The sequence below is a fragment of the Ornithodoros turicata genome, chromosome 6 (assembly GCF_037126465.1).
Source record: "Ornithodoros turicata isolate Travis chromosome 6, ASM3712646v1, whole genome shotgun sequence".
Lineage (NCBI taxonomy): Eukaryota > Metazoa > Arthropoda > Arachnida > Ixodida > Argasidae > Ornithodoros > Ornithodoros turicata.
The window spans coordinates 54,701,120-54,727,333 of record NC_088206.1 but is presented as its reverse complement, the minus strand read 5'-3'; the positions used below and the strand labels follow the sequence as shown (position 1 = coordinate 54,727,333).

At 48.4% G+C, this 26,214-nt stretch overlaps 1 protein-coding gene across 2 annotated transcripts in view; it reads right to left on the bottom strand.

The window, feature by feature from the left end:
- The window catches only part of LOC135396740 (1-phosphatidylinositol 4,5-bisphosphate phosphodiesterase classes I and II-like), a 175,727-nt gene that overhangs the window by 63,461 nt on the left and 86,052 nt on the right, over positions 1-26,214 (bottom strand). The window contains exons 1-2 of one of the 2 annotated variants that reach the window (XM_064627882.1): positions 9,737-9,780; positions 9,053-9,130 (exon numbers count right to left, since the gene is read on the bottom strand). Coding sequence is in view for 1 of the 2 variants with exons in the window: in XM_064627881.1 (XP_064483951.1) it covers positions 9,053-9,130 (78 nt within the window). In the remaining variant the exon portion in view is untranslated. Of the gene's footprint in view, positions 1-9,052; positions 9,131-9,736; positions 9,781-26,214 lie in introns of those variants that run through there. The other variant, XM_064627881.1, reaches the window with a different exon arrangement.

Genomic DNA, 26,214 nt, shown 5'->3' with positions numbered 1-26,214 from the left:
CGATTTTAAAGATCTATTCACGTCAAAACAAACTGAATGAAGAGGAGACAGAGAAGACATGAGGAGGAGACGTGGGAGAGGACGCTCACACGTGACCATACTGGCGGAACCAGTATGACGGCAAGCATATTTTATAAAGGAACGGACTCTCAAACCACCTGTCCTATATTCTTCCTGCTACCTATAAGACACGTGAGAGATTCCTATTCCCTTTTCACAGTTCTTCCAGCAGCGTTGTATCTGTAGCGATGACTCAGATTTTCAGAACCAGCTTTCTAAGATGAATGAGCTAGTTTTTCGCTTTCCGTGGTTCTCGTTTGCCTCTCTTTGAGAGGGCTGCCGTCCGTATTGTGGTTCTTCCAAAGTCGTCTACTCTTATCCCAGCATCTTCCAACAAAAAATCTATATTGCACCTACCGGGCGAGTATCACGCTGCCGTCTATAACTTCATGCGACAAATTAGGTCCGGAGCGGAACATCTTTTCAATTACGGACAGCTCTCCTCCAGCACGACAATTTCATACAGACTACCTCCAAACCTGAAAGCCCTTCTATAGTTCTGTTCAACCAGGAGAAATACTGCAACGCCACCATGAGCCATCAGTAAGGGGGGGGGGGGGCGCACTACTGGCGCAGCGTAGTGCCATGCGGCCAGTCTTAAGAGCCAATACGCATGCAGAGTGAGTATGATGGATTACATTATCTGGCGCAGGAGGGAGCGTGACCTCTATGTGTCCGGCCATCGTGCCTGCTGCGCAGTAATATTCTGAGGGTAGACGGACTAGACTTGTTCTCCTTCTTAAGTTGAATGCGACTATTGGCGCCGAGAAGTTTGGGAGTTGCCCCCTGGTGTTCACTGAACGAACCTTGTCGTGGGGATGTCCCCGGGCCAGTATTCTCACATTGCATTGCGTATAAAGGTATTGCACGTGCTAGGGGCTGTCCAGCATTGATATTTCCTGGTGATTCATGAAGAAAACGACATATGTGTTCCAAGTAAATCGCATTTTTATTCCAATATGACAGTTTTTACTGTAAGTAACAGAAACGAAACCGAAACGGGGATCCCCACCAAGAGACGGCGCAGTGGCGCCCCTATTAAGGGTCTCGCCACCAATAGTCCATAGTCGCCTCCAAAAAACTGACAAAGACGAAAACTGTACTTTTCCATGCTACGGGCCTGGGTGCCGGACCTGTGCCCATGTTGGACTCAACAATCGCCTTCAGAGTTCCAAAGGCGGATATGTTTACATGACCTGCAACTTGCAAGTCAGCCAATATAATATGTAGGGTGCCACGGGATAAAGGAGCAATCCAATGGGGCTCGATTCTCATCCTGTTCCTAACAAGGGAACTGTGTTCTTACATAATATATGCAATAGTTTGTTTTATTGCCCAAATCTTCTATACACTTGAAACCGAGAGGACGCTACATAAGCTTTCGTGAACCTTATGTAACTTATCCGGAATATATATGTAGAACCTTATCTGGGTTTCGAAGCACTTTTCCAGTTCAACCCACACTGTAGATCAGGGGCGGCGGAAGGAAGGGGGGGGGGGGGTTACAGGCGTTACTGTAGACCCCCTGAATTTGTGAAGGGGGCGGGAAACTCTCATGGAGGTGGGGCGCAAAAGCGTTATCTCATGTGCCGCATGCGAATAAAATGCCATAAATCCTCTTCCTGAATCGATCAAATTGCCAGCAGAGTCAATGCTTCGTCGATTGATGCGGTAGAACACACAGCGACTTGACCTGAAAGCGTTCACGGATTCCAGGATGTTTTACACAACTCTCAGTCTCATGTGTGCCATGAGCTGTAGAATCGAAAGCTGCACAGTAAAGCATGTGTCACTTTTTGTCATTTAGGCTGCCTCGATTTTTTAAGACCCGGGCATGAATTGGTGGCGGTGGGTGATGGAAGGGGACGCCGGTCGGGCTCTGGGGTCCCTCTCAATCCAGGACGTTGCGCCGCCCCTGCTGTAAATAATGCACGAGTTGCCGTTCTGCGGTCCGGTTTTAAGAATTCTAATCCACGCAAACGGGAAGGAAGTCGCCTTGCAACACCACTCATCCCGAAGACTCGTCCTAGGATTCTAGTTTGTCAGCACGTGCTGTCACGTGTCACCCTAGTTTACGCGGAACACGTGTTAGCACCCTAGAGGGCTGGGCGGCATGTACAGCACGTCACACGACGATCCCCTCTTTCTGTCCCACACATCTTTCGGTACGTCAACCCTTATCCCTTCCTTCCCACTTCGATACACCAGCCTTTCTATTTTCTGCGTTCCGCTGCAAATACCGCTGCAAGACACATATATAGATAGGAATATAGCGATAAGAAGATATACACTTTTGTGTGTGCGGTATTGTTCGACATCATCTTCTTTAATTAAAGGTAGAAATCTCGAAATGAACGACCGACCATCCTGGGTAGGAAGCGACCTTGCCTCTTCAAGGGAATTACGTTTCTGCCCACAGGGCTCTTATCAGCACTATAAGGGGCCTAAGCACCAATGCCGTGTGCTCACTGCGGTCGAGCATCCGGAAGGAGAGCCTGCAAATAACGACCGCTAGGAAATGTACCTCGACTTCTTTCACCTTTCGTGGTACTCTTTGTGGTTAATCTGCTCGTCGGCGCTGCTCCCACTCGTACGTTTCTTTTCTTCCTTGTCTTGCCGCATGGACGAGAGATTCGGCGAAAATCTCACGTGGACACTGTAAGACGGAAGCAGTTCCAACACTTCGGTGGCAACGGCATCAGTGTGAGCACAATAACATGGGTAGTATGATAGAGACACTCGTCCCGTCAAAGCAAACACCTTCTATATCCGTGTTCAACCTAAGAACGGTACGAAATGTAGTCCTTCAAACCTAACAGAATCACTCCGTCGGAGAAAGTTCACTACTTGTCGCGACGCACAGCGAAGCGGCTAGGTGTTGCAGCCAATAAGAAGCGTAGGGTGGGGCAAACTGTTTACACTTCACCTTGGGCACGTTGGTATAGATCCATACTAGGAGAAGCGCGTCTAAAAAACCGGCTGTTATATACCGTCAAAATCGTCTGTATAAAAACCGGTTGGCATTTATCAGTCACGTTGTTGGTGAATGTACGCGCTGTGTGTGTGTGTGCCGTCCTGTCTTCGTCCTTTCGGTAGACACGTTTCTCTTAGTATGGGACATAAACTTGCCGCTCTCTTGCTAAACACGACTACAGCCTAGTCAAGGACTGTTCGCTATGTACCCCTTTCTGTTTTTTTTTTTTTTTCTGTTAATAAATCCCCCCCCCCCCCCTATGTATCTACCGTAGCAATGGAAACGGGCCGTCGTCAGCCGTACAGGGGGCCACTCGTAGCTACGGGCATTATGCGTTTAAAATCGTTTCTGGTGATTGGTTGAAGGGATGTGACTCTATCTGGCCCATATCATGGGCTCTACCCCGGTGGTTCCTATGCCGTACGTCCCGCTAAAGCAAGGAACCTTGTTCTCTTTCTGCAGGAGGGGAACGACCCCTCTATAACACTTTGCACTCGTTGACGAACTCACGCACCCTCTACACATCTCCACCCTTCATCCTCCATCCGTCTCTTTTTGCTAGAGTCGTGACGACGCCCGCTTCTGTGTGGCCAACAACGGCCAGCCCATCCTGCCATTACCCCACCCATCCCCCAACACACACGTCATGGGCTGTGCTCTGTGGGCGTTTACTTTGGGATTTTCTGAGGCGCTACAAGGCAAAGACATAGACACAGTTCATACGAAGTCGGTCCAATATACGAATTATTCCTCGCTAAGCAACGCTATGCTACGAACTTTTTGGTCCAACAAGTGCCACAATTTCCAGCGCCTGTTCCCTTTGGCGAGACGTTTATGCACCGCACTTGAAGAGCTGCCTCATCTGACAGCTCCTACGTAATGGGCAAGAATGCACGTGTGCTATACTGAACAGCGAGTGATACGGAGACGGGCGTCCGATGTGAAAAAGTAATCCACTAACCGATTAGCGTGGAGCCGCTCATCATAATCATATATGCAGTTGTCTCGCGGCGTAAAGCCACAGATTGTGATTATCAACTGTCCTGTCGGCATTAAGAAAGTGCTCGAAGAATGACCAGCCGTATATAAGGGGGAGCTCTGTGCAGGGAAGCTATGTTCCATTATCTCATTTCGTGTCTCAAGGCCTTCGAGGGGCATTCTTCTTTCTATCCGATACCCAAGGCGTCTGGAGTAGTCGGCGTAACGTAAAAGGGGGGAACTTCGTTGGCAGGGTACGGTAAGAAGCGGAAGAAGAGAGTCCTGTTAGCGTGCCACGTCTGCGGTTCGTTGCACATCTTTGAAGGGAATTGGAGAGCATAGCGTAGAGCAGTTTGACGAGCTCGTAATGCTGTCACATTGGTAGCATTTTTTCTGTTGCTTACTATCGCTTCGTTCCTTTCAGGTATTTCAACGGTGCACTCTTCGACTGGTTGAGCCCTTTGGGAATAGAATGTCTTCCGCGTCTTTGTGCCCCGTGCACGCCTTCTGTATCGTCCGTATCAGACGTTCCGGCCTCGGTGAGTCAGCTGGTGGCGTGTCAGCGTATGTTGTCATCCTGATCCAAAGGTTGCGGGTTCGAACCCGCCCGAGGACGCCAGCTGGTGACAGGGTACAAGTTGCTTAGGCACGTCGTCCTCCGCGAGGGACGTAAAAAACACGTTGTACAGAGATCTCAATGCACGTCAAAGGGGCACTAAAATGCAAAAACAACTTCTTCTCAAATGAAAGTCCGTGTTTTTCAATTAGTATACTGCACGCAAAATTAGTCCACACAGCGCTACGGTTTAGAAGAAAAACGCAATGAAAACAGAGCCGTCTTTAACGGCAACGAACGGGATCCTCAGGAAGCAAAGATATCGGCGGCATCCAATCAGACAGCAGGAGAGGCGCGGGCATGCCTATCGTGCTGGTGTGGATTTGGAACGGGTCCTGTCGTAGCGTTGTCTAGTGCGCGCACGATGCGCAAGGCTGCATTTTTCAATACCGATTTACTGAATTGTAGCCCACAACAGTAATCCCAAATGTTCTAGTGACAACAATTATCTTCACGTGCTGCAGACAGCGACACCAGCCTGCTTCGAAAGTCGAGCTATGTTTTTCGCCGGAACTGCTCCATGTCGTGGCACGCGCGTTCACGCGCCGCACGGACTAAAAAAAACCCGATGCATACCCGATGCTCGGGCTGAAGCGACGACATCTTTACAAGGCTGTAAAGCGCGACTGTCAGAACCTGACTAATAGACTGTGTTTTTCTGTGTGTGTACATGAACTAATTTACAGACGGTAAGCACGCACGTAATGTACGATTGAGTATAACGGCTGCAACAAGCCAACTTCAAGCGGGCGTCACGTGTGTAAGCAGCGATTTTCAGGTACAGCTGAAAATAAAAAGTGTTAAAATCAAAATGTCAAAAATTCGTTTTTGATGTTGTGGGTTTCATATTCTTCCAAACATTCATAAGAAGAAGTAGTGCGCAGCATTACCGTCGCTGTGCCAATACCTGGCATTGTAGTCCTATAGGGAATAGTCAGCCCCTCACAACAGCGCAACAGCCACCCATACTGCTTCAGAGGCGACTGGGATACCAATTTTAAACAAGTAGCGATCACAAAGCACCTTGCCTATCGGAACTTGTGAGGCGCTTGACACGGAAACGAGGACACTGACGTCATTTCCGCACGAAATTACCGGTGACCTATTGGAACCTCGTAACGGAATCGAAGTTTTGAATTACGACAACAAGTGCGAAATTAACATGGCGTGTAACGTAATTTTAAGTGAACTTGCGGTGGCATTTTAGTGCCCCTTTAAGGAACCCTCTAGTGGGCAAAATTTTGTCCACAGATCGACCACCGTGGCGTCGCTCATATCATAGTTGTCTCGCGACGTAAAGCAACGAATTATCAATTATCATGTCGTAGCGTATCACACGTTGTCTGGTGGTGGTGTGGTGGTGGTGATGGTGAAAGGGCTCGCCGTTGTCGACCTCACAGAGGTGGGCAACGTCACGACTTACGCCCTGGCAGAACTTCTCACACGTTGTCTGTTATCTGTACGACTACTACTCGGCCCAACGTAGAGTGAGGCCAAAATTTCCACATCTTTCTTCACTTCACCAATGTGTAACAAGCCGCTGCTCAACAAAATATTTGAAATACAAAAACAATAATTGAAAAAAACAGGAACGAGAACGAAGAGTTAGTACACTACGAGGAGGAGGGACATCCCATACGTTATCGACCAGAACTAGAAGAAGGTGGCCCAGGTGAATGAACAAATGTTACTTGTCAAAGTAGTCCCCGTCAAAGACCACATACTTCGTTCAACGATGTTCCACTGCTTGGATCCCCATGGGGAGAAATAGGAAGCTTGATCATAAAAAAAAATTTAAAAAACGCATCACGGAGTTAATGCCGCCATTATAACAGGGAAAGTGGACACCGGAGAGCCTTTTTCCATCTTGGGAATAGATGGAAGCAAAATTGGGGCGGGATCCGACGAGTATGGTGAGTGGTTGACCACAGAAAAGCCGCTGGAGTGGTTGGCAGCCATCGCCACATCAGCACGATGTGGGGCCGCGTCGTTCTGATGGAAGGACCCCCTTCCGGAGGATATCGCCTCGTTTGGCCTCGATGGCATCCCGCAAACGATGAATTGGGGTTGCGTAGTACTCCACGGCGAAATCGATGAATAGCACTCCCTCCGAATCCCAGAAAACCGTGTCCGTCACCTCGCCTGTTCATGAAGCAGACCGACCCTCGCCCGACGGTGAAGAGGTGGTGCGTTTCCAGTGTTTTGACTGGGCTTTGCTCTCGGGTTCGAGGCGGTAGACCCAGGTTTGGTCCACAGTCACAAACCGGGCAGAGAAGTCCGTAGGATCTGTCTTGAACAGCAGAAGCCCTGGATGCGGTTTATTACGAGCGTTTTTGATCAGGCGTGATCAATCTTGAGACCCATCTGACAGAGACATTGTGCATGGCCAAGATGCGCTAAACTGTGCTTTTGGATGTGCCTGTATCCTGAGCAGTGGTGAGATATCGACTTGACAGTCTGTTATGACGTCATCGTGTGGATGTGTTCTTGTGCGGTCACTTCCTCAGGCATGCCAGGATGGGGGGGGGGGGGGGTCGTCCTCTCGTTGAATTCCACGTCCCACTTCTTCGCCGTGCTGTAGGACGGGGCATCGTCGACACCATGCCTCGGTGGACTCCTGCTGGAGTTAGGCCTCTATGAGAAAGATGCTCGAAGACGGCACGCGCCTTCATTTTCTCCATTTAAGCTCAATTGCGCGGATCGCCAAAGGGAAACCGTGCAGCCCGCATGCACCCTTTCTGGTACCGCTGATCTTAGAAGGTTCCTATATGTCCTATGATAAAGATTCGTGTGTGTGTACGCACTCCTATGTCGGGCGTCAGGCAGAGAACTTCTGGGACGCTCCTAGTACGCCCTTGCTCCTTTCAGCGCACGTTGGTGACCCTGAGATGAGAAAACTAATCCACGGACCGACTTGCATGACGTCGTCCATGACTCTCGCACTGAAGGAGACGTCATGAAGAAAATCTCCCTAAGTGTGCATAATATTACACATGGAACTCTCATAACACCTAGTAACAAGGGGGGCGCATAGGGACATCTCAACAACCCGGCCTCAATTGCTTAGCCAGTAAGGTGTCGCACTAGAGATCGATCCGTCTCACATGCCGTAGTAGGTTTACGCGGTGCCCCTTCTTTACGAAATAGGAAGCAACCAAAGGACCAGAGCCGTAGCGATGGTGGAGCGAAAGGGGCAGCCGCCCAGGGCGCCCTCGCCAGAGAGGGCGCCGAACGGCAGGCCCTGGCAGGTTGTTTGTACAGTATAAGGGGGAAATGAAGAGAATTTGAATTTGCGATCACGGCAGTGCGAACAAGCGTTTTCTTTCTGTTTTTTTTTTTTTTGTTTACAGGGCTTCCGACGGCAGTGAGAGGGGGGGGGGAAGGAGGCGCTTCACGTTTACCCTGCCCCTTGCACAAACTCGCCTCGTGACGGCTCTGCAAAGGCACTCGATGACAGCACAATAAAACCAAAGAACGAACACGACTTAGATTGGATTGGATAACAGGAACGTCGAGGAGAAGTGGCATTGAGTGAGCCAGGCCGTGGCGGCTCCTATGCTAGAACGTTGTTAAAGGGCTTTTTTGTGTCACACACTTACAGGCGCAGACATACATACAGACAGGCGCAGATTGCAACCAGATTACGACAAGTCGTAATCTGGTTGCAATCTGCGCCATCTGTTGAGTGCGCAGAAAATGCTCCTCGGCGACTCCAAGGTTGTTTGCGTGACGCGCATGGACATGAGCGGTTAGGAAAGACGTCGCAACTGGCGTCGTGCAATACCGTACAAATCGTAATGGGAGAGGCTAGAAGAAAAGTTAAGAGAGATGCATTTGAGGTATGTAAATGTATGACACAAAGAGCCCTCTCCCAACGTTCTAGCATAGGAGCCGCCACGGCCTGGCTCACTCAATGCCACTTCTCCTCGACGTTCCTGTTATCCAATCCAATCTAAGTCGTGTTCGTTCTTTGGTTTTATTGTGCTGTCATCGAGTGTCCTTTGCAGAGCCGTCGCGAGGCGAGTTTGCGCAAGGGGCAGGGTAAACGTGAAGCGCCTCCCCCCCCCCCCCTCTCACTGCCGTCGGAAGCCCTGTAAACAACAACAAAAAAAAGAAAAAAAAAAGAAAGGAAATGCTCGTTCGCACTGCCGTGATCGCAAATTCAAATTCTCTTCATTTCCCCTTCATACTGTACAAACAACCTGCCAAGGCCTGCCGTCGTGCTGTGCGTGCCTCCACAGGCGTGCCGCACCGCTCTGGTTGCTCTCTAGGGGCGTTTTTTTTTTTCTTTTTTTTTTTTTTGTAGATGTAATTGCGGAGTAATATGCGACAAAGCGTACAAGTCGCCATGTGGCTAGGTCAAACAGCGCTTGCACAATCATCAGAACACAAAAGGGAATAGATAAGATAACGAGGGTACGTACCTTGTTTTGGTCTGTCCAGTAGAGGAAAAAGCCATTTTTGTCAACCCTGAGCGTCACTGGCGTACCCAATGCAGAGTCCTGGAAGAGAAGAAATAACAATATAAATCAAACAACTGAGAAAAAAAGTGCTGACGCCAGAGTTAGAACCCGCGCCTTCTGATTTACGATCAGATATGCGACCGCTACACCACGACAGCATGACTTTTTCTTTAGCTAAAGTTCCTCAAGTACAAGGGGGACAAACAACCAATCACGCTCTTCCCGTTCTCTCTTACATCTTTCTCACTCACTCTCTCATTCAGACACGAGGCAGGGCGACTTGTATTGTATACTACGTAAACAAAGAGAAATTAGCCGAGGCGGGATACAAACATGGACGACACGAGGCTTACGAGTTTGTGTCGTCCATGTTGGTATAGCCCGCCTCGGCTAATTTCTCGCCGTTCGCAATAATAATATATTTTACTGCTCTTACTCTACATGAGTTGGAGCGCAAAGCATTATACGCGGCAGAATTCACTTTGGAACGATTAAAGAATCCGATGCAATTTAATGCAATTTCCAGCGCGAAACGCAGCTCGGTTGCAGAGGAAGGGAAAAAAGGCGTCACTACGCATCTTAGCACTGCCAACGAATAGATCCATCCCCTCCCCCGTTACGTGTCAAGGATTATCTTCATCACACCTCAGTGAGGCAGCTTCCCCTGCAGGAACCGTCGAGATAATTGGGTTAATGCCGACGGACCGCATATTCTTCCTTTATACGTGTCGTCCCTTCTCTTTCCACTTGGAGGGGTAAGGCGGGAAGAATGGTCCACAGGTGGAGCGCGCAACGTCACGCAAAATAGGCTGCGTTCCAATACCTCGCGTCCGCGAAGCCGCCTGACTAGGCAGCTGAGTAGACCCTTTTGCTTGTCACTATTGGAACAGCCTTGCCATGGAGCCTGCAACGCTAGGCAGTCGACTAACCGGGGTACGCAGCCATAGTCTGCTTCTAAAGGAGTGATTGTTGCAAAGGTGTTCTTGTAATCAAAGTGGAATCATGCATAGAAGTGAGAGCTAATAGGATTGACAGTCGCCACGTCCGCACGAGTCGAAATGGGTGTATCCGCATCCGCGCGGTTATTGAGAATATCCGCAATCATGGCATTTGTAGGAATACAGCGCATGACGAAAATGTTATGTTACAAACGTTGTAAAAGAACAACAATACAAGGGATGACAAACTTCGACCCCATTTTGGATTCACTACTAGATCTCAACTGTGGCGCCCCCATATACGGGACATCGGCAGAGACACAAATACTTATTTGCAGATAAAATGCGGATATCAGCGCGCCTCGCAGGGGCGCGCTTTTGAAAACGTTATATTTCTACCCACAAGCAAGAATACTTCACCGATATCTGCGCGGATCCGCGTGTATAACCGCACCCGCGCACAGAAAAACGCCGGATTCTTTTAAAAATATATTTTCATTTCGTTTTAGCGAAACCACCGCGAAGAAGCTGTAACATATTAGCGGGGTACGTGGGCAGGCAGACGACAGCAGGAAGAAGTGGGAGACAGGGGGCTTAGTATGCGTCGTGGGCCGACTTCATGGGGAACTGTGCCACCATTTGAACAGCAACGACGAGCGCGACTTCGATGGAAGCTCTATGTCACGTACTTCAGTTATCACAGGTATGCTTTTCAGAAAACGCGCAACAGTATAGGGCTGTTGCAGCAAAGTTTGCACAGCGCCATTCTGGGCCCAAGCGGCCACGGATCCAACAGTAAGTAGTTTCAGAACGCGGGTGTTGCATGGTGTTTCAAGAGGTATGGCGCCGAGGAAAGCTACAAAACCTGTAGGAAATCCACAGCAAAAGCGGCGCATCTTTGCATCTTGCCAAGTGCGAACAACTCGAGACTGTGTATTTGAAAGTGCCGCCGTCGTCTGCTAAACTACCGCGCGTTGCATATTTTGGGGCTCTGACGTTGTTGCTCAGTCGCACCACCTGGCCCGCAGAAACAGATGCAACATGCCTCGCTTATCACCTTCTATCGTCCGGATTGCGAATGGTTGGTTTGCAACTTCCTGCTAAAATTGCGTAAGGGAAGTTGCAATGATTTGCGCTTCCGGTTCGAAGTTCTGCTGGAGTCGTATAGCGTCAGCGTTTATGAAGTTTTGCTTTGCTCCAATTGAGCGAAATTTCGGACCGGAAGTTCGAAGACCCAGCATGCGTAGCGCCACTTCTCAACTTGAAAACCACCCATGTCGAGACTGGCGATCTTAACGCGGTTCGGTATAAGCCTTGGCCTCTTCTTCTGTGGGCATGTCGCCGTTATCAGCACCAATCTGGCTCCTCGCGTCGCCAAACCAAGCGACAAAAAGATAAAAACACTGAAACTGCTCCGTTTATTCTTACAAGCTTGCATGCAGTGGGCTGCATTTTATCACGTACAAAACAAAAACAAAAAACACAAGTAAAAGCGCTTCATCGAGTCCTAAGGACATTGATATCCATGCACGTTTCACTTGCGATCACGAAGGGTCACTCGAAAGACCCTTGTCCGCACTCTTTGATTGTGATTTATCTGTTCTTTTTCTTTGTGTGTGTGTATGTGTTTGTTTTCTAATAGCAAGCCCATACCCCCCCCCCCTTTCTCCCGCAGAATGTCGTAAATGACAGACAGGCCAACATCAACCATCAGCGCTTCTTTGGGCCCAGGCCTGAAGGCTGGAAATGCTTTCTGATGGAAAGCCGACGCTCGCGCATCGACTCGTTGTGCCCTGCAAATATAGAACACCTCTTTGGCTTCCCGGGGGTTTGGATATGTTTATTACGAAAAAAAAAGGCAGGCAAAAAGGAAAGGTCAGCCAGACAGAAGTCGACTTGCTATTCCTTGTAAAAAAAAAAGAAAAAAATGAAGAAGAAAAAACAGTTCTAAACAGAAAAGGAAAAAGACGCAAGCGGCACATAGGCAGCAGGGGGGCATGAGTGCACGATCACTCAGAGGCAGTCTAGGAGCCCAGAGTCACCCAGGAAGCATAATAGAGCTCTGGTAACAGCCCATTGCTTCTGCCCTACAGGGCCCAGTAGGGTGGCCAAAGAGAGGTCTCTGTGCCCCAAGGCAGATAGGCGGTGCGTGAGTGCAGTCCGAGGAGCGGCATGTCTTAGACAGGTCAAGAGTAAATGATGGGTGTCGGCGTCGGTGGAGCAGGAGGGGCACGCCGAAGAGGGACGCTGCCTGATCTTGAACCGGAACGATGGAGTACGGGTAACATTCAGGCGAAGACGATGGAGAGCTGACCGGGAACTATCGACACCGTCTGCCCGCACTGAGGCAAAGGGGAGTCGAGAGACGAATGGAAGGCTTCTGTGAGAGATGACGTTACTGCGAAACAATGCAAATGGAACCAAATGCCAAGTTCGGGATCCCCTGGCACCCTCCGGATTAGAATGGCACTGGTGCTGAAAAACTGTTGAAAGTCCTTCACGTAGCAAACACCGGATAAGCAATAAAAAAACAAAAACGGAGGTAAAGCAGAGCACGGATAACGAGTTCTCCTGTGAACTGCGTTACAGATAAGCGACACACCACTATTTATGACCGACGAGTGCACGCATTTCTGAAGCAAAACCGGCAAAAACGATGGTAAGTCAGGACACACAAACGCACGGCAGCCGCTTTCAACCTTTACTGAGAAGGAAAGCGAGCATGATTGCTCAAGAATGGCGCCACGATCAAATATGACCAGATACAGATGTTTACCCAAACCATCACATGCTTTGGGCGATTAGCGTATTTTGTTTCTGAAAGAGTGGCGCGGTAGGAGTGCTGATACACTTATCATCTTTCATTTTTATAGTATCGGTTTCTACAACCTGGCGAACATGCACGCCGGGGGATTTGAAAAGGCGGACCTCCGTGAATGAAAATCAGGAATGCACCCGCATGTCCATATGTGTTCTGCTATCTGTGAATTACGAGGGTCTCCTAGCTCCACTTTGTTCAGGCGCTCTTTCACCCCCTTCCAGGTTTCCAGTATATGGGCCTGTTTCACGACGTATGGGGACACTACAAACCGTATTCTGCAGCGCCATGTGTGGTCGTGTAGCCGGACGTTCTTCCGTACACAAGCATGTATCACCTACACTGCGGCTCTGAAAAATCGTGGCGCAAGGATTTCCACAAAAGAGATTATGTTCGCGGTACAGCGGTAAGGCAGGGAACACGCCGTACACGGTCGTCTAGTAACGGCGCTCTACACTAGAGGAGGACAGTTGGCGCTGCGGACGTCGGACGAAACTTCAGTGCAACAGGCTCATAGACACAGGGGTGGCATCCAATGTATTCCTCCATAGACGAAAGCGTGCTGGGCGAACGCAATGCATCCTGGACAGATCCTGGTCGCACGTCACAGCAAACGTCAAGGCGCACGTGACCTTAAAGATGGCGGCGCCCGTGATCGCCGGCCAAACCGTTTGTAAACAATGCGGTTGTTGTTTCTGGACGACGTTTTGGATGTTTTTCGATCACAGTAATTATTTTTATCCGATAACCTTGCAGTAAAACGCGCAGTTTTGCACACAAAGTCTCGTATTGTTGAATTCCAAGGATGTGATGACGACTGCGCGTTAATACTTACCGCGCCGATGCCATGTATGTACTTAAACTAAGGAGAAATGGGCTACCATGTTGCGGAAGAAGCACCACATAGTTTACGCTGGCAAAATACGGTAATCTCTTGGTGTTGTGACGGCGAAAATATGTCGGTAAGCGGCAAAACGACATATAAACAAAGTCACATGACCTGAAAATGACGTTTTCTATGACGTGCGACCAGGACAAGATGGCAGTTTTGCCAAAAGCACCCGCTTGAGGGTGGTTACAACAATGGCGGGTTTGTGTCACCCCTGTGCTCATAGACGACCTGGACTCCTACGTCATTGACTATGTAACCCGCCCCTGTCTTCCCACTCCTTCCTGCTGTTCTCCATCTGTCCACGTCTGTACGCCGCTCATAGCCACAGTTGCTTCGCGGCGCTAACACACACACACACACACACACACACAAACTACGTAACGCTGTCGCGCAAAGCATCCATCAAACCGCTAGTCTCCGTGTGCTCCTTAGCTTCGTTCCCCGCGACGACACAAGAGGGGTGGACTGCCAAAATTCCTATTGGAATGAATACTGGTGGCCGCCGTCTTTAATGAGTATGACTGAAGATAACGTAACATTCCATATAAATAAATAGTCATCCGCGAAACATTTGAGTAGCGTATCAACTCCTGGAAGATCAAGGAAAAAGAAGATTGCTTGCTTCCGCGTGAGATACACACAGTTGCTCACGTGAGGAGTGCTGACCGATGCGATATTTTTTTCAACAACAGTTCCCGAGCGAGAGAAAATGAACGGGCACGAAAATGAACGAAAAAACACACGGGAAAACGAAGAAACTCGGCAACCGGCAGTCCACACGTGCACAGTTCCTGTGACTACCACGGGGTGGCAGCACTAATGGCGGCGCCCATTCCTTGAACCGCGTTTTTGTGTATAGACGCATTGGCCCTGTGTTGGCACCGCATTGGCCCTGATTGGTCCGCACGCCGAAGTTAACATGGGTTAGTAGACGACGGAACCGGAACACGAGCGACCGCGATGCGACTAAAACCGCTGGATTCCTGGTACTCGTACGAAATATTTGCACCTTATCGCCCCTTTAACCTCTGAGGAAACAGTACATGTAAAGTGTCCGGCGTAAAAGGCCCTGACAACGCCCAGGTACGGTGAATGAAGCACGGACTTTTTTCTGTGCGTGCGTGCGTGCGCGCGCGCGCACGAAAGCTTATCAATGAGGCCCGGTTGCACGCCATACGGCTCGAACGCTCTTCCTGATATAGTTGGCATCCGGAGAAAGCTTGCAGGAAGTTGCCCACATAGAAGGGAGGATAAGCTTGACGTGCGACACGGGGGGAAAAGTTAGCGTGCTGATAAGTACGACCCGTTTCCAACTTTTATTCTCTTCTGTTCATTGTTTCTGTGGGCGGAACTCCAGTGTTCTATTTCACGATTATAATACAGCGTTTTCTTTTATCCGCAATAATTTTCTTAAAGCTACGAGAGCAGCATGAACGCCGTTTTTGCAGTTGAGTTATACGGTCAGACGGACATCCTCTCTAAGAGAGTGTTACTACTAGATGACTAACTAGCTAAAATTCATTAATTAACTCCCTAATTAGTGAGACAGCAGGATGAGAGACAATCCGCGTTGAAAGCCTTACGAACGTCCTTAAAAAGTCCTTAAACGAATACGAACGATGAAATATTCATCGACAAATTTTGAGCCGAAACCAAAACCATGCGCAACAGGAGCACACAGGGAGGACGGCGCTCATTCCACGTAAAGGGTGTGTGCGGGGGGGGGGGGGGGGACGTGCTTTGGAGTAGATGCTGAAAAAAGAAATTTAAAAAGCAATAATTGGGAGTAGATTTACACGTAAGGCGAGCTTTGTTGCGGATAATTATCCGCAGTCCTACCCCGCGGCACGTGCAGCATGTCGCCACACAAATAGGCTGAACAGCCACCTTACGTGTAGATCTATTCCAGTTACTTGTTTTTCGCTGCCCAGATAAGCCGCCGACGGCGAAGGTCACGTGCTCCTGATGCGCGCGTTTCGGCTCGTTTGCAAAGATTTCCTAATTAAGGAATTTATTAACCAATTTTAGGTAGTTAGCCATCTATTATGGCGTTCAACCTAAAAACCGTATCTCTGATGCTGAAGGAGAACCTTCCTATATATTCTTATAACGTCTAACTATGCAAATAAGCTGTACAAAACGTAAGTATGATTCGAGGGAATCACGTATACGACGTTTCGAACACCATTGCGATTTTCTGGTTGTTAAATAGGTTAAATATACATGGAGAAAAAGGGGTAGTTAAAATGGCGGTTAATGGAAAGCCCCAAGGCAATGAGGGTGGAACCTATACCCTCAGATATCGATTTCTGGTTAGATGTGCTACCGTTTCACCATGCTATAGCTGCACCAACGCACCCATCTTCGCTCGATACACAAATACACGCACTGGCCATCTACACACCCGTTTAATAACGTTCGTAGAGATGGCCAAAAGTCGAGGCGGGCGCAATCCTTCACGTGGGCATCACGACTGGGCGTTGTGAAGCTTCAGTTCATCTTTTGACGTGTCCGCACTGTGTCCGCAACGTAACGAAATTAAGACATATTCCAAACGCGTACTATTACCGGCACAATCCTCCGAGACACGTGGCACCAGTATCACGTGATAGATCATAGATGAACGCGCGATACTTATTGCGACTTGTCGCGACCTTGAGACGGCGGCGGCACGTGGCGACTACGCCAGAAAAAAAATTACGCTTTTTCGTTCTATACTGCGGCGGTCATAACTCAGCAACGCGAGACGCTACACGCCTGCTTGACTGCTCAAACGTTTCGTCATAACGAATTCTACGATACAAAAGCGTGCGGAAACAGCAAACTAATAAACGTAAACAGAGTGTAAAAATGGAAAAAAAAGCAACAAAATTTGCGACTTAACTTGGAACTGTCGCGACATTTGTAAAGAAAATATGTAGAAGGATATAAGAACCGGGCGTTGGCAGAAAGAAGACAAAATGCTGAACACAATCAGAAGCCATTGAGCGGCGCCGAACGAACATGACGTTGAAGAGAGCGTTGAAATACTATGGCGTGAACCACGTTGCCACAAAACGAGATTGACGTATTCTACGTAGCGGATGCGTCCCCCAACAGTGCCGTGTCACATTTTTGTGTCTCATTTGCCACCACCACAATTACGTCACTTGCACCTATAGTTCACACTGGAAGTAAAGGTGCTGCGGTGGTCCCACATGCGCTTGCCTTTTGTTTTTCTGTTTATACAGGATCATTACATTGGGCACGATGAGAGCGTTAATCAAGGTATATGCCACTGAATGAAACATATATATACTGCTGCAAAAAGAAGAAGAAGAAGACGAAGAAGTAAAAAAAAAAAGAATGTTTCATAGGGCGAGACTCGTGCTTCTGGAATCATTCACCCGCGTATGCCACGTTCGTGCCTAGATGCCTGTAAAGCGAGTTTCGCCCTAGCAAAACCCTTAATGAGGTGAAGCTCGCCGTCCAGGAGCCAGAATCGTCTGCTGAGAGGTGACATTCGTTCGCAGCGGGTGAAATAGGGCGAATACTCGCCAATACTTTTTCCTCGTCAGCGCCATTTTTTACGGCCGTCTTTTACGAAAAGGGAAGCACGTACATAGTTGGCCCCGACAGCATGGTGCTCTCTAAACGCGTTCGGCCCATACTAAACAGCTACAACGTGCAACGGCGCCACAAAAGCGAATCACCTTGCAAGGAGAAAAGGCAGCCGACGATATAGTCCTTTGGCGGCGCTCGCCTCAATCGATAGACACTACATCGTAAAAAATGATAGGACGGAGGAAAAACTAGAAAGAAAAATATGAAGCGAGGAAATAACGGGTCTGAGCAACGTGGATGTTATTCTGGCCGCCATTCAAAGAGAGATACTAGCTTATTGACAGCGGCAGAACGGCATAGTGTAAAGAAGCAGACGACAGCGCGCAAAATTATTCTCGCTACCAGAAGGCACGCCGCGGTTCGATGGCGTAATTCGTCATACGCGATAGTTCGCTTTCGTGGAAAGAAGGGGGACCTCTGAGTCTGCTCACCTGGAGAAAAGATCCTCGATGGGGATTGTGCATCGATGGGAAGGCCATCATGCACGGCAGCTGTTATTGTTGTATACGTAGAACATAGTACATAAGTAAGCCATGCAGCACTTTTGTACAGGAAGGAAATATTAGCACTTTTGTAGTCAACCGCAGTTTGGTAGTTAGAACCTTAGGGGATATTGAGTTCGGTATATATCTTTGTACACGAAAAAGTTACGGCATTTGGTCGATGCGATTCGTGAATATGCGCTGAGGTCATCATTTTTCACGCAGCTTGAGGACCGGGTCGTGCTGAAGTTGCACCTGAATAAAAAGCGGCTAGATGGATTTTCTGACATCTAGCGCGGATTCACCTTTCCTTAGCATAATCTTCTATTATATTACCTTTTCTCTTCTCACCGATCAGGAGGCAGCGTGAACACCTACTGATTCCAAGGTTACGGGTTGGAACTCGGCCGAGGAAACCTGCAACCCTGTGGCACGGCAAAAGGTGCTTGGACAGGCCGCCGTATGCAGAGATTTCGTTCGAATCCAGGGACACGTCTGTAGCATCGCTTACGGTCACAGTAATCACGCGACGTTTCTGCTCCTTTTGTCACCCCATGGGTATAAACAGACTAACCCAACTTAGGCTACGTTTAACACAAGAATCCAATGTGACGTCATTCGACTTAATACCGTCACTGGTGGTGGTGGTGGTGGTTGTGGTGGTGATAGGGCTTGCCGTTGTCGGCCTCACGTATGTGGGCAACGTCACGACTCACGCCCTGGGGTAATGTGCGTCCTGGGCCGACTTCTAATGGAACTGTGCCGACATATGTCTGAAAGCGTCTGAGGAAAACCCAGGAAAAACCCCAGACAGCACAGCCGGCACCGGGATTCGAACCCGGGTACCTCCCAGTCTCGACGTCACACCGTCACTGATGTTATTCGAAGCCACCCGTTACGCCAATGACAGCGTCCCAAAAAGAAGAAGAATTAGGCGAGCAAGCTAGTGTGAAGGGGATAAGAGAGAACACCTTGACAATGAGGACTCAGCCTCGCCACAACAGCGCACAACGTGTCAAGAACAGCAATAATTTATTATGAGGAGTGCAAAGCAGAAGCGTAAAAGGGAAAGGAGGTGTAAAGCGAGGAGTGAAAGATCGATAGATGTGTGCTCCTCGCTCCTCACTTTTACACCTCCTTTCCCTTTTGAAGCCTTCCGCTGTCCATATGCTGTAATAAATTCTTGCTGGTTCTGAGCTGTTGTCCAAGTCTAAGCCACCATTCTAAAAGGAATAAAAGCTCTACAGCGTCAAGGCATCCCTGAGGGACAGTAACATTCCTCGCAGCGTTCAAAAAATAAACGGCGGAAGAAAACAGTACTTTTAGCGCGACAAGCGAAGGGCAATCGGCCGGATAACATCGAGCAGAAGACAATCGATGCTCCCAACGAAACTGCCGGGGCATTACATCCCACATTACAACTTCCCGTTCGATACCGGGGACACACAGAACAAGCGCGACGCAATATTCCTTTCCCTACTGTTATAGTGCTCTAGTATAACACCAAGGTGTCGTAGAAACCGTCGACGCGACGCACACAGGCACACACACACATATATATATATATATACAGAGAGATGGGGGTATTATATAGAGCACGCACAGAGCCTCCTTCCGGGTGGACCGGCTGATAGGCGCTATTTTTAGCACCCTCCTGTTGATAATGGTGTGGCGAGCGGACAACACGGCCGGGCGAAACAGGAACACTTGATCTAAAATCAATCTCTCGAATGCGCAAAATAAGAGACAGAACGGGGTGACCTTGGCCACCTTCTGACCCCAAACTTTTTTCAAGGAAGACGGAGGAACGCAGGAGAGGGCAGCGAAGAAAAAGAAAACACCGGGAAAAAAGGAAGAGACGACTGTAGTTGTGCACGACGAATAATCGCGCTCGCGATTGACTTGGATTGGATTTCAACATTCTGGGAAAAGAACCAGGAAGAAGGAGGGGGAGCAACGGGAGATGGAGAAGTGGGCTACGACATCTTAGCTCACGCATCCTCTCGAGCCTCCCTTCGTATCCCGGATGAACATGAATCGCAATTGCTATTTATTGCTTTGGGACTGAAAAACGACAGCTTCAGCAACGAGTGCATCGAAATCGACGAATTGCAGGGTTGACTTGCTCTCAACTATGCATCAGCTTTTCCTTTCCTTTCTTTTTTCTTTTTTTTGGTGGTGGTGGTGGTGTGTGTGTGTGGGGGGGGGGGGGGGTATCTGATGACAACCAGTAATAAAAGCACACCGAAAGGACTTTTTTATGTCTTCTCCGTGGCCGAGTATAATTGGGGTCTGACTTTTTCAGTTTAACCCGATTCTGCCCGATTGTCCCCTCCAGAGTTAGTTTCGGACCAGTTCGGGTTAAACTCGATTTCTCCCCTAATTCCAATCACGTGCTGCGTTGTAACATGTATCACGTACACGATTTAGAAGTAATCTGTGCATACGTCTGAAGAAACTGTTATCTGAGTGCAACAATAAACTATGCGAAAATAATTTAATGTCACATCATGCGGTGTTTATGACTATATAAATCGCGAGGAATGCATGTCCGGTCACTATGTGCACCTCTAACTGACGGTCGCTTGCTCGACAGAAAGAAAAAAGTAACCCGATAACTCCCGATTGTATCAATAGCACCCGATTCCACTCCGAATCTCAAAATAGCACCCGATTACCTCACCCCTACCAGAATACGGGAAAGACACTTAACCCGAAAAAGTCAGACCCTAAGTATAATAATCTATATAAGAGTTTGCAAATTATAACTACATGCACACGCTTTTTCACTTTTTCACATGCGCTTTGGAATTCATTAAATTAGTGGTGCTGAAAATAATTTCAATTAATAAATTGACAATTTCTATTCCGATTCGCGCACACTACGTATTGCACTCGCGTACACTCTAAGGGAAAAATGAGTAACTTCAGTCGTGTTACTCCCTGTTGGGTCTAAATGCACCGAGGTGTGTGCGAAGCGTAGCGACCATTTGCAGCACCAGGGAGTAAAATTCAGGGTCAGGGGGCTAAAATGAGGAGTAATTGCAGTCTAGGGGACTAGAAACTTTAATTGTTCTCCCAATTTACTCCTCTCTCTCTCTCTCTCTCTTTTCTTTTTTCAGAGTGTACGAATGGAACAGCATAAGCTTTCTAGAGCCAGACAAAAAACAGTGATGTTACGTACGTGATTGCTTAGACTCCTTAGACGTAACGCTTTTGCGATGAAAGTTTAATTTAGACGACATCAGGCGAGGAACGGGGCGAAGAATAACGCGTATATAAGAAAGCAGAAGAAAGAAAAGGCCGCTTTGCGCAGACAGATAGAGGGGCGTAGCAGAACAATCAATTCCTTTCCCTTTTCTCTGAGAAAGGCGGCATAAAAACACAGGAAAGATGAGGAGAAGAAGAAGAAAAAAAGGTGGGAAAAAAATCACCCGCCTCCCTTTTTAGGAGACAGTCTTTGTAAATCTCAAAAGGTCCTAGGAGAGTGTACGAGAGGGAGAAGGGGTGCGTTGACGTGGTCCTTCTTCGCTGTTTCTTTTTGGAACTACGAGAGTTCACATATCAACAACACTATATGCGTCTGTCTGTCCGTCATGTGTGACTGTCTTGATGCTTTCCCTGTGTTTTCATCAGATGGCTTAGGACAAATGTCAGCACAGTTACCAATGAAATCTGCACAATCCCCCCGTAGTGCCACCACGTGGAAAGCGTGGAAAGACAGCTGGATTCTTGTGCACAATGTCCTGCAGGGTTTTAATATTTTTGCATCGCTCAAATGAGCTTAGAGGCCTCCTAGACCTTGCATGGGTTACACGGTAAACAAGAAGTAGCCCATTCGTAATGAGCCCAATGTACATAGACGTCACGTACACTGTAATTACAGCTTACGAACTGTACAGGTGGCATAACTTGTGTCTGAAGCTTGGCACTGGCTGCGCACAACATAATTGTCTGCAAGTGCCTATTATTAACGATATGTTGACAGTTTGGGGCGACATCGCACACAGGCATAGAGCGAGACGCGTTGCAAAACAAAAAGTAGTTACACGGCACAAGCTGAATTATACGTAGTTTTAATGTGTGCTGCAGCGCATAAAGCTCACAACGACACAATAAACGGCCATCTTTTCCGCAGTAAAGACGACCGGACTTAACTCCGCTCGTTCTAGGAATCCTTGTTCTTCGTGAAATTACCGCGTTACCTATGTTCGAAACGTAAAATGAACTCTCGCGAAAAAGGCGTAACGCATTTAGACCTGTTGCGCCACACCCGTGACGTATCAGCGGCATGGCTCGTCAGTGGTAGTCAAGGTCGTGCTGAAGACTGGGAGGTGGTGGGTTCGAATCCTACCACCGGCCGTGCTGTCTGAGGTTTTCCCTGTGTTTTCCGAAGACTTTCCAGACGAACGCCGGCACAGTTCCCCCCGAAGTTGGCCCAGGACGCATACTAACCCCCTCCCTGTCCCCCACTCCTTCCTGCTGTCGTCTCTCCATCTGTCCACATCTGTACGTCGCTCATAGCCACAGTTGCTTCGCGGCGCTAACACGGAACCGAAAGAAAAAAAAAGAACTCGTGACGTCAATAGAATAGTGGAGCGAGACAGAGAGTGACCAAGTATATACTCAGCCAATGCGACGCACTTATACACTTTGGAGGAATACGCCACGGTACCATGTTGCCTAAGAAGCACCGTATGATTTGGAATTGGAAAAGAAAGAAAAATAAGGAGATGTTAGACCCGACCCAGTCAGAACTGGCTACTCCAGAACGCGTTTGTGGGTGGAAAAAATATGATTTACAGTGGCCGAATACGTTCGTTTTCCCGGTTTTATGCTGACGTGAACCCGTTGGCAGGCGCTAAACCGGAATATGAATAGTGTCTGACTTTTTATTTTTTATTATCCGCCCCTCCCTCACAAACCAGTCTCGGACCAATTCGCGTTAAACCTGATCGCTCTCCGAATTCCAATTCCTGTGTGTGTTGAGTTTGAGTTTGATTATAGAAAAAAAACGGAAGCTATTGAATTCGTCACCTGACGAATTCTGCTACTCCCACAAAGGAAATGAAATGAATGAAAGGAGAAAGAAAACTGTAAAGATGAAAAGGTAAAAATTAAAAGACATCACCCTTCCAAGTCACCGAACTGTACGTGTGTGTGTGTTGTCCTTGTTTTCAGCGCTTTTAGTGAAATGGAACTCGAATTACGCATCACGTTGTATCACGTAGCACACGCGCTACTTAGTATAGCAATCAGTACGCACGTCTGACGCAAACATTATAAACAAAATTAAACATTAAACTGAATTAGACATCATTTAGTTTTATAGTTTTAGTTTTATTAGCTTGGTCCATAAACAACGCGATGGCCAATTTAAATGCAACAATAAACTATGCGAAGCACACCTGATGCTCCAATGTGGTCCTTGTTACTATAATGCGCATGGAATGCACGTTTGACCCACATATGCACCTTTGACTGCGGGCCGCTTGCTGGACAAAATAAAAAAAAAGAAAGAGAATGAAAAAAAAAAGCGGTAACACATGAATGTTTCAGTTTTTCAGTTTCAGAACATCAGTTTCTCTCACATGAATGTATCAGTAGCACCCATCTCCCCCCTTCCTCCCGTATGCGGGAAAGGCATTTCACCCGAAAAAGTGACCCAACATAGAAACGAAGTCACGCGACATCAAAATGATGATGCCTGTGATGCGTGACGAGGACAAGATAGTGATTTTGCCACAAGCGTCTGCTTGAGGGCAATCACAAGAACGCCGAGTGTATTCGCTCCGAGATCGAACGGTGTCGGCGCGCTGCGGAGCAACAATCAACACCGGAGTGTGGGTAGCTTCCTCGCGTCGCCTGCTTTACACGTTTATTCCGCGTTCAGTGCAGTAGGTGGAGCATTGGGAAACCGAACAGTATCGTACCATCGCGGCATAAGTGATCGTCCGGTGAATATACACAAGAATTACAGAAGGAAAAAAATAAGAAAACACCAACTCCGAACATCGGCCGGCGTGTTATCTACATTAGAAAGGTGACGGTGTCTCCGTCTCCCCCTATACGTCGCTCTCGCGTGACGAACACGAACGCGTTGAAATTCGGCTACGGAAGCGGATATGGATAGGATTACGGCTCGTAATCTGGACGGCAGATTGCTCGAAGCAATTACCCCCCCCCCCCCCCCCCCCCCCCCCCGACGACTGCCATCATCAAGGCGCAGGAAGGATCCCATCCTCGTTTGTTACCTACAGCGACCGACGCGAGGCAGGAGCCGCGGTAATGGGACGCACTAAAAGGACACATGGCCAAACTATTTTCGGTGGCTCGTGTTTGACGAGCAGGGTAGTTTGTAGAGGCTCGCACGGAGCAGATTGTAAACAGCAGCTTCCTAAGGAGGAGCAATCCCATTAGATTCCTCCGTCATTGGCGCCGCCAGAGCGCGCAACGGTCGCGTTAGCGACACACGGTACACTGAGCTGAGACAACATCTGGATATTTTTCTTTCGGCTTTCTCGACGTATAAGGGGGAAGTCGGTAAATTTAGTTACAGGAAGATGGAACTAATAGGGAGTTTTAGGAAATTGTAAGCGTCCTCCGATTCCGACTCCGTATCGCTGTCAGCCAATCAGATATCAGCAACGTGATGTCATCCACTGCAAAGGGATCAGGCGATTGGCTTACCATGATTTCGGAAACGTGATCGTGCAACTTCGACGTTGTCCTAAAGCTGTTAGAGTATGTTAGTAGACCGTTGATAAGGGAGGGCCTCGATATTCCCGGATGCGAAACAAGGAGCATCAAGGTAAGAATGCTCGATTGCTTCGTAAGATGACATGCCCATTTAAAAACACGGTATCACTATTTAACCACTCAAATTAACGGGGTTTCGATGTCTGTCCAAGCCGTTTTTGCGAACGAAAGCCACATTTTAGCGACCGTTAGGCTTAGCAGGGCGGGCACGACGGAACAGCACGTTGGTTAGTTTATTATTAGGTTAGTCCAAGTTCGGTGTTTGCATTTCCATGTCCAGGTTAGTCTAAGCTCGTTGGCAGTTTCCTGCGTGCAACTGTGCATTTTATTGTCAGATAACATTTATGTAGAGTAGTTTATTTTGCAGCGGGGATTTCGATCCCTTTATTTCGAGGTACACCCGTTGATAGCGCCATCGGAAAGCTACCGTGCCTACCGAACCAATGACCAACTAAACGACGTCGAAATGCAACGGTTTTGCGAAATAATCTAATGTTTCGCTGTTTCGAGAAAAAGAAATAAACAACAAACAAATAACTTTATTACGAGACTGGGGAGTTTCATTGCAAGGGGGGATACTCTACCCCATTGCTGGTGGTGATGCGGGGAATGAAATAATGAGCCCCTTCACAATAAGGATCCAAGTCCTATGGTATCCAGAAAGGTGATGAGAGCTTTGAGGGCCGAGCGTTGGTGAGCTGAATGTGGCCAGGGACCAAGCAATTTTGTGAGAGAGAGAGGGGACGAGAGTTCAGCTCGTTAAGGTATCCGGAGAGTACGGTTCGGGAAGATTGGTAGTGTGGGCAATGGAGAAGAATGTGCTCTAGATCTTGTACAGCAGCTCAGTGACTGCAGTGGGGAGAGTCAACTTGCCTCAAGCGGTAACGCCACTGTGGTGTGAAAGCCACATCAAGGCGCATTCGATGAACTAATGCGGCATCTTGACCAGAGATATGTCGAGGCATGCGGAAACCGAGCGCTGGATCAACTCTGCTCAACATGGCTGGGGGGAGAATGTCAGCGGTCCATTGGCGGGAAGCCAGGGGACTCACGGGGCGTCGAAGTACGGAACAACGATTTCCTCTCAGCAGCGCAATACGCGTCCGTCTCCGAGACGAGAGAGCTGCTTCTGCGGCGCTGTCGGCCTGTTCATTGTCTTCGACACCGCAATGGGCTGGAACGCATTAGAGAACCAGACTGTGCCCTGCTTCGTAGACAAGTTTGTAAGCCATTAACACATCCATAACCAACGGTGCGGATGAGCCTCGGATGCCAGAATTTTCAATTGCTTACAGCGCAGACGTTGAGTCAGTGAATACGACCCAATCCCGTGCGGTAAAGTGAACGATGTGCTGCAGAAAGAAAAGTATGGCATAGAGTTTCGCAGCTGTAGATGAGCAGCTGTCTTAATTATCGACAGTTGCATCATTTGCCAAGAACATTCTGTTTCTTCGTGTAGCTCGATGCACTTATACAAACGAATGCCATTCGGCGCGACTGTCATTCGCTAGGAACGCCATTCAATATGCCATGTGACAAGGGTATAACACTCACTAAGAATAGTGATTCCTGACCTTTTATGTCGTGAGAGAAGTGTGACCGTGAGAGAGGTCACGGCTAATAGGTGCCCT